Source organism: Vespa crabro, chromosome 4 (genome assembly GCF_910589235.1).
Source record: "Vespa crabro chromosome 4, iyVesCrab1.2, whole genome shotgun sequence".
Lineage (NCBI taxonomy): Eukaryota > Metazoa > Arthropoda > Insecta > Hymenoptera > Vespidae > Vespa > Vespa crabro.
Genome location: NC_060958.1, coordinates 6,688,287 through 6,703,286, shown reverse-complemented (window position 1 = coordinate 6,703,286; position 15,000 = coordinate 6,688,287). Strand labels below are relative to the sequence as shown.

General features: G+C 27.7%; 1 protein-coding gene across 9 annotated transcripts in view; it reads left to right on the top strand.

Annotated features, from left to right (window-relative positions):
* Window positions 1-15,000, top strand: part of LOC124423331 (5-hydroxytryptamine receptor 1-like) — a 122,960-nt gene that overhangs the window by 59,764 nt on the left and 48,196 nt on the right. For all 9 annotated transcript variants that reach the window (XM_046960924.1, XM_046960925.1, XM_046960926.1 and 6 more), the window contains 3 exons: window positions 2,827-3,122; window positions 5,391-5,634; window positions 10,966-11,178. In XM_046960924.1, the coding sequence (XP_046816880.1) occupies window positions 2,827-3,122; window positions 5,391-5,634; window positions 10,966-11,178 (753 nt within the window). The remainder of the gene's footprint in view (window positions 1-2,826; window positions 3,123-5,390; window positions 5,635-10,965; window positions 11,179-15,000) is intronic.

The window sequence follows — 15,000 nt, the reverse complement described above, 5'->3', positions numbered from 1 at the left end:
AGAAGGTGAGAGATGGAGTAAATCTAATTTACATCGGAATACCTGAGCTCCATATAAAAGATTTTAATAATTCATTCGTTCATTTTGTTACTCTCTAAGTTATTTTATTCAAAGTATTATTATTTTAACGTTAAATATTTCATATTAAGTGTAAAGATAGAATTGGCAGATATAAAATATTATGTTTATAAAAAGACTCGATAATATGTATATATTTCTATTGAAATATTGATAAATACGTAGTAATAAATGTCTTCAGTGTACATATATGTGTATGTAAGTACGTATCTATGTACGTACATATATATGTATGTATGTATGTATGTATGTATGTATATCGATTAATATGTAGTCGGAATATTTGAGATATTATGATTTTAACGATTATTCATTATATTATTGCTTGTGTATATCAAATATTTTAATAAACATACATACACATATATATATATATTTTTTTTTGTCTTATATATATCTTCTTCGTATAGATTATACTTATTATGGGCTGTGTACATTGATTAGGATAAGAACGATTCCTCGTTATATTATATTATTATCGGGTTGACAAATTATATTATATTATTCTTTATTAAATTTATTAAATTTATTAAATTTACTTTTAAATTCATTTTCATAAAATAATTAAATTTTTTAATTCAAATAATGAAATTAATTGTAATCCATATTAATCTTAATAAAACTATATTTTAATTTGAATTTTTTTTCTTTTATTTAAATAATACATTATATTTCTATCTAATTTAATTAATTATTGAAAACAGAAATATATATAAATTTTATATTAAGTAAATCTTATCGTGGAGATCATCAATTACTATACAGATTTTTATAAATTTTGATTACCGTCAAAACTTATAAATTTAATTTGTTTTATCATTTAATCTTTTTTTATACATTTTTATATATTATAATGGTATATCTAATTCTAGTTTAATTCAAAAATTTTTTGACATTAAACATTTTTTAAATTTTATTTATAATTTATTATATTTCATCAAATTATAAATTATTATTTATATTTTAAAAAATAATTCAACATAAAATCATTAATTAATTTATATAATAATTAATTTAATAACTGATGCCGACAATAAATTTTTCTATTTATTATCATTTTTATCTTATTTTAATTTTCATTAATTTTAATAAAATCTAAACATTATTTAATTTTTATCCTATTTAATATTAAATTATATAATTTTAATAAAATTTAATTAATTTATAAACAAAAATTAAATAAAAATTTTTTTTTTTTTATGAATAGAATAATGTACTCTATAAACGTGTACGACTTTTTGAGAATTCGTGAGAATTCAAAAGAGAAGAAAATATCGAAAAAATGAGATTGACACGAGAAAAATACAATTGAATATATTACATTTATCAAAATTTTCGTGCTCATATTTAACAGTTTACATATTAAATACCTTCTCCTTAAATTGAGCGCCAAAAGAACTTAATTATCTAAATCTAAAACCCTTAACGCACTTGATATGTTTCCGATGATTTAATGCCTTGATTAAAACGTCACGGCAATCATATTAATTCATGCATAAATATTATAACTTCAGTTTTCTCATCGCTTAGAACCTCCCTTATGAAATGATGGCTTATCGTTAATATGCTTGTTTCACGCATGGAATACGGAATTCTTTGATAATTTCAATGCACTTGGATTATCGTCATTATAAATAATGACGTCGAATTTGACACGTAATTCCAATTAAGAAAAAATATCATTTAAATTACAAAGTTGCCTTAGCAACGTCTGTACCGACTATTATTTAATCTCTGTAATTGATAAAGTGCAATCGTCCCCGTTGCTTCCTTGATTTTCATGAAATAGAATCTCCATCAAAAAGTGGAAAACATAATCCATATAGAAGTTGCGATCGTTTATACATCTTCTCCAATTTAGTGTCTCTTTAAAATTTTCAAAAAGCTATTTACCCGATTGATAATATGTGCAATAATAATGTTCATTGCATTTAATAAATGAGAAAGTCACACTAAGTAACTAAGCTTCTTTTAATAGATAAACTTGATTACTTAGTATTCACAGCTACTTCGTGATATTTGTGTAAACTCTTAAGATTCCTTTGTATTATTAATAATATCCTTAAGGTGCATTAATTGTTTCATCCTTTAACAGCAAACTAATAGTTCCCTTACACGTCTATCCTTATCCATTCTTTGACTCTGGTTTTTTATCGATGTATCGTATACCAAAGGTCATTCCCTCATCAGAAACAATTCCGCTGTTTATGTTTCAATATTTGAAAGTTCGAATTGTTCAATTTCATTATATCAAAACATGTAATAAATCATTATTATTTCATGCCATGTGATCTGCACTCATAACCTCTTAGAAAAATCTTTCGATAATGAAATTACGTTTAATGACCGATTTATTACATAAGAAACAATAGATGCATACAATATATAAATAGATTTTAACAGAGATAATGAATATTAAACATGATAATAAAATTATAAAAATAAGAACGAATAGAATGCTCCTTAAATGTGTCCGTCTTCTTCGAGAATTCGTCGGATAAAGAAAACGAAATATCGAGAAAATGAGATCGGCACGCCATCTTGCATGAAAAAATGCAAATGTATATCACGTGACCGAAATTTTCGCGCTCATATTTAATTTACATATCCAATAATATATAATATATACGACATACGAAAAAATAAAATAAAATAAAATTGTATCGAAGAATTATCATTTAATAATAACGCAATGATGTATTTTTTAAACGTAATTGATTTCGATTTGATCATTTTTTCTTTAAACAGGCTATACTGATCGCCCTGGTGCTGGTAGGCATTATCGTCGGCACTGTCATTGGAAACATCCTGGTTTGCGTCGCGGTATTCCTCGTTAGGAAACTACGACGACCGTGCAACTATCTATTGGTTAGCCTTGCTGTCAGTGATCTCTGCGTGGCGCTCCTGGTAATGCCGATGGCATTGCTATACGAGATATCCCATAATTGGACATTCGGAGCGCTTATGTGTGATCTTTGGGTTAGCTTCGATGTACTCAGTTGCACCGCCAGTATTCTCAATCTATGTATGATATCTCTCGATCGGTAAGTTCCAATCGACAAACGTTTTTACATTCAAAATTTTCTAAGTTTTATTATCATTATTATTATTATTATTATTATTATTATTATTATTATTATTATTATTATTATTATTATTATTATTATTATTGTTTTTTTAATTATTATTATTAATTTATTATCGTCGAAAGTATGTCGAAAGAAAGTTTTGCTAGTTTTTTTTTTTTATGTTTTTTAGTTATTTTTTTTTTTCTTTTTTTCTTTTTTTCTTTTTTTCTTTTTTTTTCTTTCAAAGTGTAAATTCACAAGATTCCCTTAGAAACATTCGACTCAATTCGTTTTTATTATTTTATTATCGCCGTGCGCCATACTACTTGCCGATTTTTCTTTCTTTTCTATTTCATTTATTTATTATTTTTTCAATTTTTTAATTAAATTCTAAAATAATAATAGACAGGATGAAGGATCACGAATGTTCCTTTAGATGAATGATTTAAAAAAAAAAGAAAAAAATCCATTTAACTTTTTGTTTTATTTTTTTTTTCGAGACTTCTTAGACTTGATAATTTCCTTCTTTGGTTTTTCTTTCTTTTTTTTTCTTTCTTTTTTCTTTTTTTTTTCAAAGTATAAAACTACAAGTATATCCCTCCCCCCCTTGGAACTTTCAACTCGACTCGTTTTTTCATCATTTTAATATCGTCGAACATACTTGCTTTAACGTATTTAAATTTAACAAAATTTGCTTTAACAAATGATATTAATATCGAAATATTCTGCGAATGTTCTTCGATGGTATTAAAAAAAAATTAAAAATTAAAAAGAAATCAATTTACTCCTTTTTTTATTTCTTATTTTTATTTTTTTTCGAGACTTGTTAGACTCATAGATTCGTATGTTCATTTCTCTCTCTCTCTCTCTCTCTCTCTCTCTCTCTCTCTCTCTCTCTATCCCCTTTCAAAAAATAAAACTTAGAAGCCTCTATAAACTTTTAATTCAACCTGTATAATAGGATTGTTAATTAACTGGCCAGCATGTTCCTCAAGAGCGTTTCATTCCTATGTTCCGCGTTCTCGTGAGATTCATTGCAAATATTTACATTACGTGGAACATTTAAATGCCATCATGAGGATCTTACGTAAACACTCGTTTCCACCGTTTATTAAATTTCTCATTGATGGTGGTAGTGGTGGTGGTGGTAGTGGTGGTGACAGTGGTAGGTAGTAATAATGGTAGTGTTAGTGATAGTGATAACACTAATCGAACCAAAGCAATGAAAGAGACATAGAGATAGACAAAGAGAAAGAAAGAAAGAGAGAGAGAAAGAGAGAGAGAGAGAGAGAGGGAAAAACAGATAAAGAAAGAAAGAGAAAGAAAAAGAAAAACTTTAAGGGCCATTAAAATTCCACGAGAAATTGTACTTCTTTTTAGAAAAAGAAGAAGCAAAAGTTAAATCTAACTAACCTTTTATTCTTTTTCTCTTTCTCCTCCTCTCACCAATACTATCACCACTCTCAGTTACGTATATATACATACACACACATGTATATATACGCGCGCGCGATGCCTTTGTATTATTTTCTTTATTTCTTTTTCAATCGTTTTAAACTATTACTTACAAACCAAAACGAATATCATAGAGAATTGTTGAAAAGAAATTTAATAGGATGTTAGTTACACCGTGGCCGATAAAATCGATTGACCTCTTTCAATGTCGAAATACAAAAGTAATAAATATCAAAACATGATGTACTAATGCAATACATAAATACATTGATATCAATTATGTTTCTTTTAATTTTCTTATATATACTTTCTCTCTCTCTCTCTCTCTCTCTCTCTCCCTCTTTTTCTTTTTTTTCTTTCTCTCTTTCTCTCTCATACGCCATTATTAAATTTATACCATTTCTATTATCTCATTCTCGTTAGTTGCTTCGTTCACTCGATATTATCACCGTAAAAGTAAACGAAATGTAATGAAGAGAGATAGAGTGAGAGAGAAAGAGAGAGAGAGAATATGTAAAAGAGAGATCGAGATAGAGATAGATAAAGAAAGAGAGAGAAAGAAAGAGAGAGAGAGAGAGAGAGAGAGTAAGAGAGAAAACAGAAACGTTAACCTTTAATGTATTTTCTTAACTAACTTTTCACTTTGTTCTCTCTCTCTCTCTCTTTCTCTCTCTTTCTGTCTCTTTCTTCCTTTCTTCCTTCCTTTCCTTTTCTCTCTCTCTCTCTCTCTCTCTCTCTCTCTCTTTCTTTCTTTCTTTCTTTCTTTCTCTCGATTAATTCGCGTCAAAGGTACTGGGCGATCACGAAGCCTCTTCAATATGGCGTTAAAAGGACACCAAAACGGATGATAATCTACGTTACCCTCGTTTGGCTCGTCGCAGCTTGCGTTAGTCTGACGCCATTGTTGATTATCGAAAATGCTCATACCTATTCGGAAACTGGACCGTCACACTGCACCGTCTGTCAGAATTTCTTTTACCAGATCTACGCAACCCTCGTCAGCTTCTACATACCTCTAATTGTCATGATACAGGTAAGAATAAATATTATTCTATATTATTAACTTCTTCTCTTTTTGTTGACCTTCCTTTTTTTCTTTTTGCTTCCCACCGTTTGTATAAATAAATATATATACATATGTCTGCGTATAACTGCGTGCGTGCTCGCGCGCACTTGTGTGCATGTGTGTGGGTGGGTGTGTGTCTGTATGTGTGCGCGCATGTGCGTGTACGTATGTGTGTATGCGTGTGTGTGCAAGAGAGCGTACAAGAGGATGCATATGTCCACGTGTAATTAAATGTCAAAGTTCGATCGACCACATGGGCAAAACTCATCATCTATCTCTATCTTTCTCTATCTTTCTGACACATATGTAATTACGTATGAACCGATGTGCGAGCGCTCATATGCGTGTACATATATATATATATATACACACGCATAAACGCACAAGCGCAGAAGAGCGCTCGTTCACTCACTCTCATGCATAGCAATATAACTAGGAAATCGATTTTCTCACTTGAAAGGACTTCGTACACAAGCGCGTACGAGATATGCATTATTCAGTGTACCTGTCCGTTCGATCCGACACCCTTTCGTCCTGCTTATTATTATCATTACTCCTGCCATCACTGCCATTACTATAATTATTATTATTTTATTATTGTTATTGTTATTGTTGCGTTGTCATTGGTATTATTAATGTTACGAGATGGATGGATATGCATATTTAACGACTTGATTGAAACTTATTTCGTGTTTCTTTTTCTTTTTTTTCTTTTTTTTTCCTTTTTTCTCTTTCAATTTTCTTTTTTTCTTTTCTGTTTTTTCCGTTTTTTTATTCTATTGTTTTTTGTTTTTTTGTTTTTTTTTTTTTTTCTAAGTTTATCGTGGTTACGTCAATCGACAATATTTGATTATCGTTTTTTCATTCGTCTTTAATTTACGTTTATAAATATTCACATTGTTGTGTGCGCGCTCGTGCGCGTGTATGTTTGTGTGTTTGTATATGTGTGTACGTTAGAGAAGAAATATTTTTATCACGTCAAATCCAATCTTTTCTCTTTCATTCCATTATTATTTATGTTTATATATATATATATATTTTTTTTTTTTCCTTGAATTTTCTTTTAATTTTGTAATAGAATATTATATGAGAGCTTCATAATTGATTAGATTTTAATCATATGCGGAACGTTTAAACATGATATAATATTCATCGAGAAATATATAGAAGGAAATGATGAAATGAGATCATATTAGGATCTATTAATCTCTTTCTCTCTCTCTCTCTCTCTCTCTCTTTTTGTGAATTTAATTTATTAATTTGAAATAATTATTCTCTCTACGTAATCTTTTAAACGTAGCCATTATTCGTCCTTGATTTATTATCCTTTAGTAAAGAAGGAAAGAGACAAACAGAGAGATAGAGAGAGAGAGAGAGAGAGTTAGAGGGAGAGAATATATACAAGCATATATATATATATATATATATATATATATATATATATATATATATATTACACATATATAAGCGCATATAATTTTTTTTTTCTTTTTTTTTTTATAACAACTCAAGACTCATAGATCTATCTTCGAATTGTTATCGTTTAACAAAGAACACACATTCCCCCAATCGTTTAGGAAATAACGGTATATGGTAAATATAATACGAATTAAAATAAACATCGATGCATGTCGATCGGATTACATAGCCGTGGCGACCACATCACAGCTGCCATTGTTTTGCCCTTAATAACGTGTTAGCCGAGTTAAATTCGAGTGGCCACCAGATATCGAACGAAGTATCCATTATTATTTACAGGCGTGTTCAAATATTTCACGTCCATCATTTCCGATCGTTGGATAATGTGTACACGTGCACCAAACGCTGTACTCTTTCTTTTTTTCCATCTTTCTTTCTTTCTTTTTTATTTATCTTTCTTTTTTTGGTATTTTTTTTCTTTTTCTTTTTTTTTCCTTTTTGTTCATTTTTTTTTTTCAGAAAACTAATAAATGCCTATGCGAATGTGTGTCAATTTTATTCTTTTTTGTTTTTTCTTTTTTTTAATTTTTTCTTCTTTTTTTTGGACGGGATTAATGTTCCCTTTTTTTTTCTTTATCTTTTTTTTTATAGAAGAAAAGAAAAACTTCAAAAAGCATAGCATATATATATATATATATATATATATATATATATATATATATATCGTATCTCGGTAAGAGACAACGTGATTTAACTCGTTTCATTCATGCGATATTTCGTGTTTGTTTGTTGAAACGAGTATTTATACGAGTATTTATTTGTTTGTTTGTTATTTTCTTTTTTTTTCGTTTCTGTATCGTTTCGGTTTCGGTTTCGGTTTCGGTTTCGTTTTGACTAGTTTCGTTTCGTATGGTTATTTTCTTTTTTCTTTTCTTCTTTTGTATATATATATATATATATATATATATATATATATATATATATATATATATATGTATATTCTTTGATCCTAGAAAACAAAGAAACTAGATCGGTTTGAATCTACTGAAAGAGAAATGTGTAGCATTGGTAAACTCGATTTTTCGTCGTTGGCTTTGAAAATATTTGTACAAGTTTCGAAACTATTATTTGCATTAAACTCACTTCATGAATAATAGTTGAAATTTACAGGGAACGAGATTATAGAAATCTAATCCATTTATATCTATTACATTAATGATTTATTCATTTATTTATTTAATTACTACGTTTAAATAGTTATTCATTTATTTTTTTCAATCGACAATAAACGAAATACTTTCAATAGCGTTATTTAATAAAAACGTTATCGAAGTTCAATATCGATTTTTTCATTTCGATATATTCTTTCTTTATTTGTTTAAATATAAAATTAAGAAAAAAATATTTATTATAATAAAATACATTGATTGTATGTATTCAAATATATATATATATATATATATATATATATATATATATATATATGTAAAATTGCGGAAAGAAGTATAAAAAATATACATTATGCAAAAGTTTTCCTTCGGTAAAAGACTTTAATTCTTTTTTATTCATAAAATTTATTCATTTGATCTTTCTCAATTTTCTTTTTTCTTCTTTTTTTTTTTTCAACGAAATATTTTTATTCATTAATTATCGCTTTAAAGAAAAGATTATATTTACGTTTGTACTTTTCGATTCGTCCTCGCGTGTTATAAAGGGAATAAGATAATATTCCCTTTGGTCCTTTTCGTAATAGAAAGTAAATGAACGTGAAGAAGAAAAAAGAAAGAAACTAACAAATAAAAACAAAAAAAAGAACATATAATAGAAAAGAAAAAGAAAAGAAAGAAAAAAGAGAAAACGAAAAAAAAAACAAAAGATATAAAGGACACGTGCACACACGCCCGTTGTTGTAATTAACGACTCCTATGTGTAACGTCGTTACGTTCATCCACTTTAAAAAGATAATGTTTGCAGGCACACGAGTTTGCTCGTCCCATTTGTGAAATATCGAATCTACTAAGTGCCGAGACTGTACATAGTGACAAACGATCGTTAACGACTTGGTGTAATTTTGTTATTTTCTTTTTTCTTTCCTTTCTTTTTATTTCTTTTTATTTCTCTATAATTAAACAAATATTTTCTTTAGCCGAAAAAATTATTTTAAGACCGTCATACTCATTCGGCGTTCGTTTGACATTATAATTTTTCATTTTATTTTATTTTATCTTGTTTTTTCGTTTTCTTTTCTTCTAAATATTCTATTATTTTTTTTTTCTAATGGCTGAAAATTTGTTTCCGAGAAAATTATTCCCGATATGCATTCGATTTGTCGTTCGTTTGACATTACAATTTTGTATTTTATTTTATTTTATTTTATTTTATTTATATTTTTAATTTTTTTTTTTTTTTATTTCTCTATTATTTTTAATCACCCGGAATTACGCTCTCAGAAAATTATTCTCGATCTTCGTCATTTATCCCCTTCGTTTGACATTGCAATTTTGTTCTTTTTTTTTTTCTTTATTTTTTTTTTGTCTAATGACTGAAAATTTGATTCCCAGCAAATTATTCTCGATCTTCGTCGATTTGCCTTCATTAACATCATACTATATATATATATATATATATATATATATATATATATATACATACACATACATATATCATACATTAATTCAAACATAGCAATATGCTTTAACAGAAAGCAACTGGGAGTATAGTTTGTTTCATTATTATTAATACTAATAGCAGACACTTTATCCTGCACAACACACCAAGCTTCCACGTTGTTTAATTATTAACCGTTCATCTATTAATCGTTCGACAGAGCGAGAGAGAGAGAAAACTATACATTTTCCCCAAGCTATGTGCAGGAAACCGAAATGGTGGAGTGCATGTTTATACGTGAATTTTTAAACACATACCGTGCCCCGAACCATAAAGAATTTTTATTTATATATCAATGGTAACGATATCGAATGACCGTAGTGTTATTTTTTACATTTATGGTAACATGCTTTATCGTAATTAATATCGTGAAATACGGCGAAACGATTTTGCAATTATTCCTTATACATACACATACACACATACACACACACACACACATATATATATATATTTATTTATTTATTTATTTATTTAATAATTAATTTCTCATAATATTTTTCAACAATAGTCATACTTTCTACGAGTGATTTTAATTTTTATTGAAAAGTAATCAAAAATATTGTTTATACTGAAGAAAACAAAGAAAGAAAATTTAAAAAAAAAGTTTTATAATAAAATCCACAAAATCGAATTCTTATCATGTCGCATATATATATATATATATATATATATATATATATATATATATATATATATACATATATATGTGTGTGTATGTATTATGTATGTTGTATATACATGTTTGATAATAATTATTCTCTTATAACGCTTTTCATAATGTTTTTCAACAATAGTCATACTTTTCACCCGAGATTTTGACTTTTTTTTTTATATTAAAGAGTAATTCGAATAACATTAAAAAAAAAGAAGAGAAAAAGAAAAAAATTAAAAAAAATAATTTCGTAATAAAGTCGATAAAATCAAAGGCCTGTCTTGTCGTATGTTTTTTAATAGTGCACGTTTTCGACGTATTAAAAATAATAACTATTAATTACTAGGATAATAATTGATTTCACGTTTCGATATTTCGTTTCTAAATTATAAAAAAAAAAAAGAGAATATATATATATATATGTGTGTGTGTGTGTGTGTGTGTCTGTCAATGTAATATATAAGTTTATAAAAATCATTTTGTAGTATTTAGATAATTCGATGATATCCGTGTCAAAATATCGTGTGATAAATTTCAATTTACATAATCTCTTTCAGGTTTATTACAGGATATTCTGTGCAGCCCGAAAGATAGTTCTCGAGGAAAGAAGGGCTCAAAGCCATTTGGAAAGCCACTGTTACCTCGATATCGAAACATCCGTACAGAATCCAATGGCGCCTGGTATAAATCGTCAATTTAATTCAGAAGTAATTACGGGACAAGGTAGTCCACCTGTCAAACAACACAGAAGTTCCAGTGCTTCCACTACGGTAAGCAACTAAATAAATAAATAAGTAAATGAATAAATAAATAATAAGACGAAAAAGGAGAACAACGTAGACAACGATGGTGATAACCAAAGAAAGAAAAAAGAAAAAAAATTTGCATGTATCGCAATATATTGCATTTTCTTTTTTTTTTTTTTTTCGACTTTTTTGCTACTGATTTTCAGATTTTCTTCATATTTTATTCATGTACATATATATATATATATATATATATATATATATATATATATATATATATATATATACAGGATGAAGAGGAGAAAGTTTCTAAGAAATTTTAGAAAACAAATTATTTCATTTTATTTTTTTTCTTTATTTCTTTGTTTGAGACACTTCATAGATCAATTTTGTTTACGGATTGTAAAAGAACGTAGTCGCATAATGAAAATCATGTACGAGCCTGATTAGAGATCTAAAAAAAAAAAAGTCTCGAAGGAGAGTGAAATCGATTATTAAAATCGCTTAGAAACTTTTTCAGTAAGGAAAATGGGCGGTGGGGATTGGCGGGTGATAGGATTCAATAGGAGGTAGAGATGGTAAAGGAATTCTTCCACTTCATGTAATAATAATTTAATCGTTTAATTTAATTTCTATGACATAAAAATTCATTACGTACATATAATATATCAAGAGGGCACATTTGGGGGTTCGCAATATATCGGGTGCTTTTCCACATCTTCTATTTACGTAGTTGAAGCAAGCATCCATCGATGTATGTACTTATGTAATGTAATGTAATGTAACGTGATGTGATGTGATGTACTGTACGTACATATGTATGTATATGTACGTGAAGAATTTTATTCTCGATTCTCGCCTGTATTTACGACCCACTTTTCGAAGAAGAAAATTCTTGGCACGCTTCACGTGATGGTATTCATGTATGTATGTATGTATATATGTACATACATAGATAGATATCGTATGTATGTATATATGTGTGTGTATATGTATGTATGTATAATATGCATGTGTGTATGCTTGTGTATGTGTGTGTATATATATATAGAAATGAATGGATGAATGTATGGGCGATCACGTATGTAGATAGATGGATAGAGGTAGGTAATATAGTAATCTCACGTGGTATACAAAAATAATACCAGATCATCAAATTTGTCGTACCCAAGAGATCGATTCTAGGGAAATAGAAATATATACACATGAAACGAAACTACGTGCGATTCCCATATTCTCATCCGATGAATAATAATTTAGTTTAACACTTCTAAACACGTAGATTTTTTTTATTTCGTTTGTAGATATATATATATATAGAATATAATATTATATTCTATATTTATTTATCCATTTGATCAATCGAAATATTACAAAAAAAATATATATATACTATACAAATAATATTAATATAAATATATTCCAGTTATTTTATATATATATATATATATATGTGTGTAGGAGAATATTAGATTTATCAAGGAAGTAGACAAGATTTCGAAAGTTAAGCCTAATATTAAGTGACAGGTGCAAGAAGTACATTACGAGAACATGAAAGACCACTCGAGAAAGTAACGGATCGCAATATCATCATGACTTTCCGTTGTCCGAACTTCGCCAACTCTGTAATGGGAACTATCGGGGGAGGAAGTTGAGGGTTAAAAAGAAACGAAACAAAGGGAAGAGAAAAAAAAAACAAAAATAAATAAAAAAAAAAAGCAAAATCTTTTACAACATCTCAAACATTGTATCTCAAACAGTAGTACACTCTCGACATCGCTCGCTAAATATGTTGGATAAATATTTGTTCTATTAATTCGCACTGTTTCGGTTTTTTAACAAATTTTCGAATATTTGAATTTCAATCGACGGAATTCGAAAACATTTACATGAAGTTTTTCAATTTTTCTATTTACGAAACGAATAGGAATAAAGAATTATTGTTTTTTTTACTTTATTTTTTATTTATTTATAAATATAGATTTTATTGTTGTTGTTGGAAAAATAATCCTGTGGTTTGTACGTTTTATGGGTGTAAGGGTTGATAGTGATGATAACAGTGGGAGGGAGGGAGAAGATAGAAATTAAATTATAAAAATGCAAGAAAAAAAAATTGTGTTAGGCGTTGATTTACATGCATACATATGTATATATGTAATCATACAGGATGGTTCAAAAGTTGCTAAATATCGATTCGTGAAAAAATCAATTACACTCTTTATCAAGATTTTTTTGTAAATAAAATTTCTTCTTTATTTTTTTTATGTTCCTTAGATTTTTCCTTTATTCTCTGTTCTGTGTTTTTAAATGATTTAGAGATTAATTATTAAGAAACAAAAAAAAAAGACTATTAAAAAAGTATTAAATTGACACTAAAAAAAAAAAAAAAAAAAAAAATAAAAATAAAAAGAATAAAAAAAATAAAAGAAAGAACCGAAGAAAAAAGAAAAAAAGACAGAAAGAAATCGATAACACCCTTTTTTAATGAGAATTTAAACAAAAATTTATATAATTGCTACACAATATAAAAAATGCATAATACTTATTGTCCGCAACGTGTAAAAAAAAAAAAAAAAAAAAAAAAATAAACCTCGGGATCGAATTAACGTCAAGGGAATAATGTTGACCGATTGAAAAATTTCGAGTCGAATTCGTCGACGATGTTTCTAACAGTTTTTTCCTTTCTCCTTTTTTCTCTTCTCTCTCTTTCTGTTTTCTTTTTCTTTTTCTTTTTTTTTTCTTTTTTTGTTTACCTAGACGCAGAGAAATATGATCCTCCCTGAAATAGTCACGGTGTAAAAATAAAAAATAAATGAAAATGAAGTTTCTAAAGGTAAACGAGAGATAAAAGTTTCGAGAGATTAGAGTTGTACGTTTACAGTAACCCCTTCGGTGCTCGTCGACGATATTCGTGACGCACATTACGCGGCTTTTATCGTATCGTAGTATAGATAGTAGTAGGTAGTAGTAGTAGACACGCTTTCGCGATCGTAAACTTTGAAATGCGATATCTCTTGGCTGTTATCAACCTACATTGCTTTGGCGCGAAAAAAGGAAAATTCTAATGCATCATTGAGAGAATCGTTAACGTCGGTGCTATATAATTCTATCGGAAATAAACTAACGATCGTATCGAACCGATAAAAACGTCAAAAATGAGATTAAAAAAGTTTTATTGCTCTTTGCAGAAACGTATTTGTACTTTTCGAGTGGGCCCTAGAGATGCAACGTTATTTTGTGTTCATGAAAACAACGAGTTTAATTATTTCTCTCTCTCTCTCTCTCTCTTTTTTTTTCTTTTTTTTTCTTTTTTTTTTTATAATTTATTGAAAACAAAAATCGACCCTTTGCTTTCTCCTCCCGTATACTCGTTTCAATCTCAAATGAAAATAACGCGATGTTATTTTCGTACGCGTGTATATTTTCACTACAAAAAGAAAATATATATACATATATAACAAAAGAAAAAAAAAGATCAATTAAAATCTTGTATAAAATAAAAAATAGAAGAAAGATAAAAAAGATATTGATAACTAAAAATTTCTCTTTTCTTTTTCTTTGGCGTTGTAATTTAACACATTTACTACTATTTTTTTTTTTTACATTATTGTTTATATATTCAAAAAAAAAAAAAATAAAAAAAATAAAAAAAAGAGTAAGGTTTAACGAAGAAATATTATTCGGCGCCATACACACGTTTCTCAACTATTATTTAAAAAAAAATAAAAAAAAAATAAAAAAAAATAAAAAAAAAGAGCAAAGATAGATAAATCAAAGTCTTGTACGATTGAAGTACGCGTCTACGACATAATACATGATAAATTTTTACATTAAATAATTTTAATG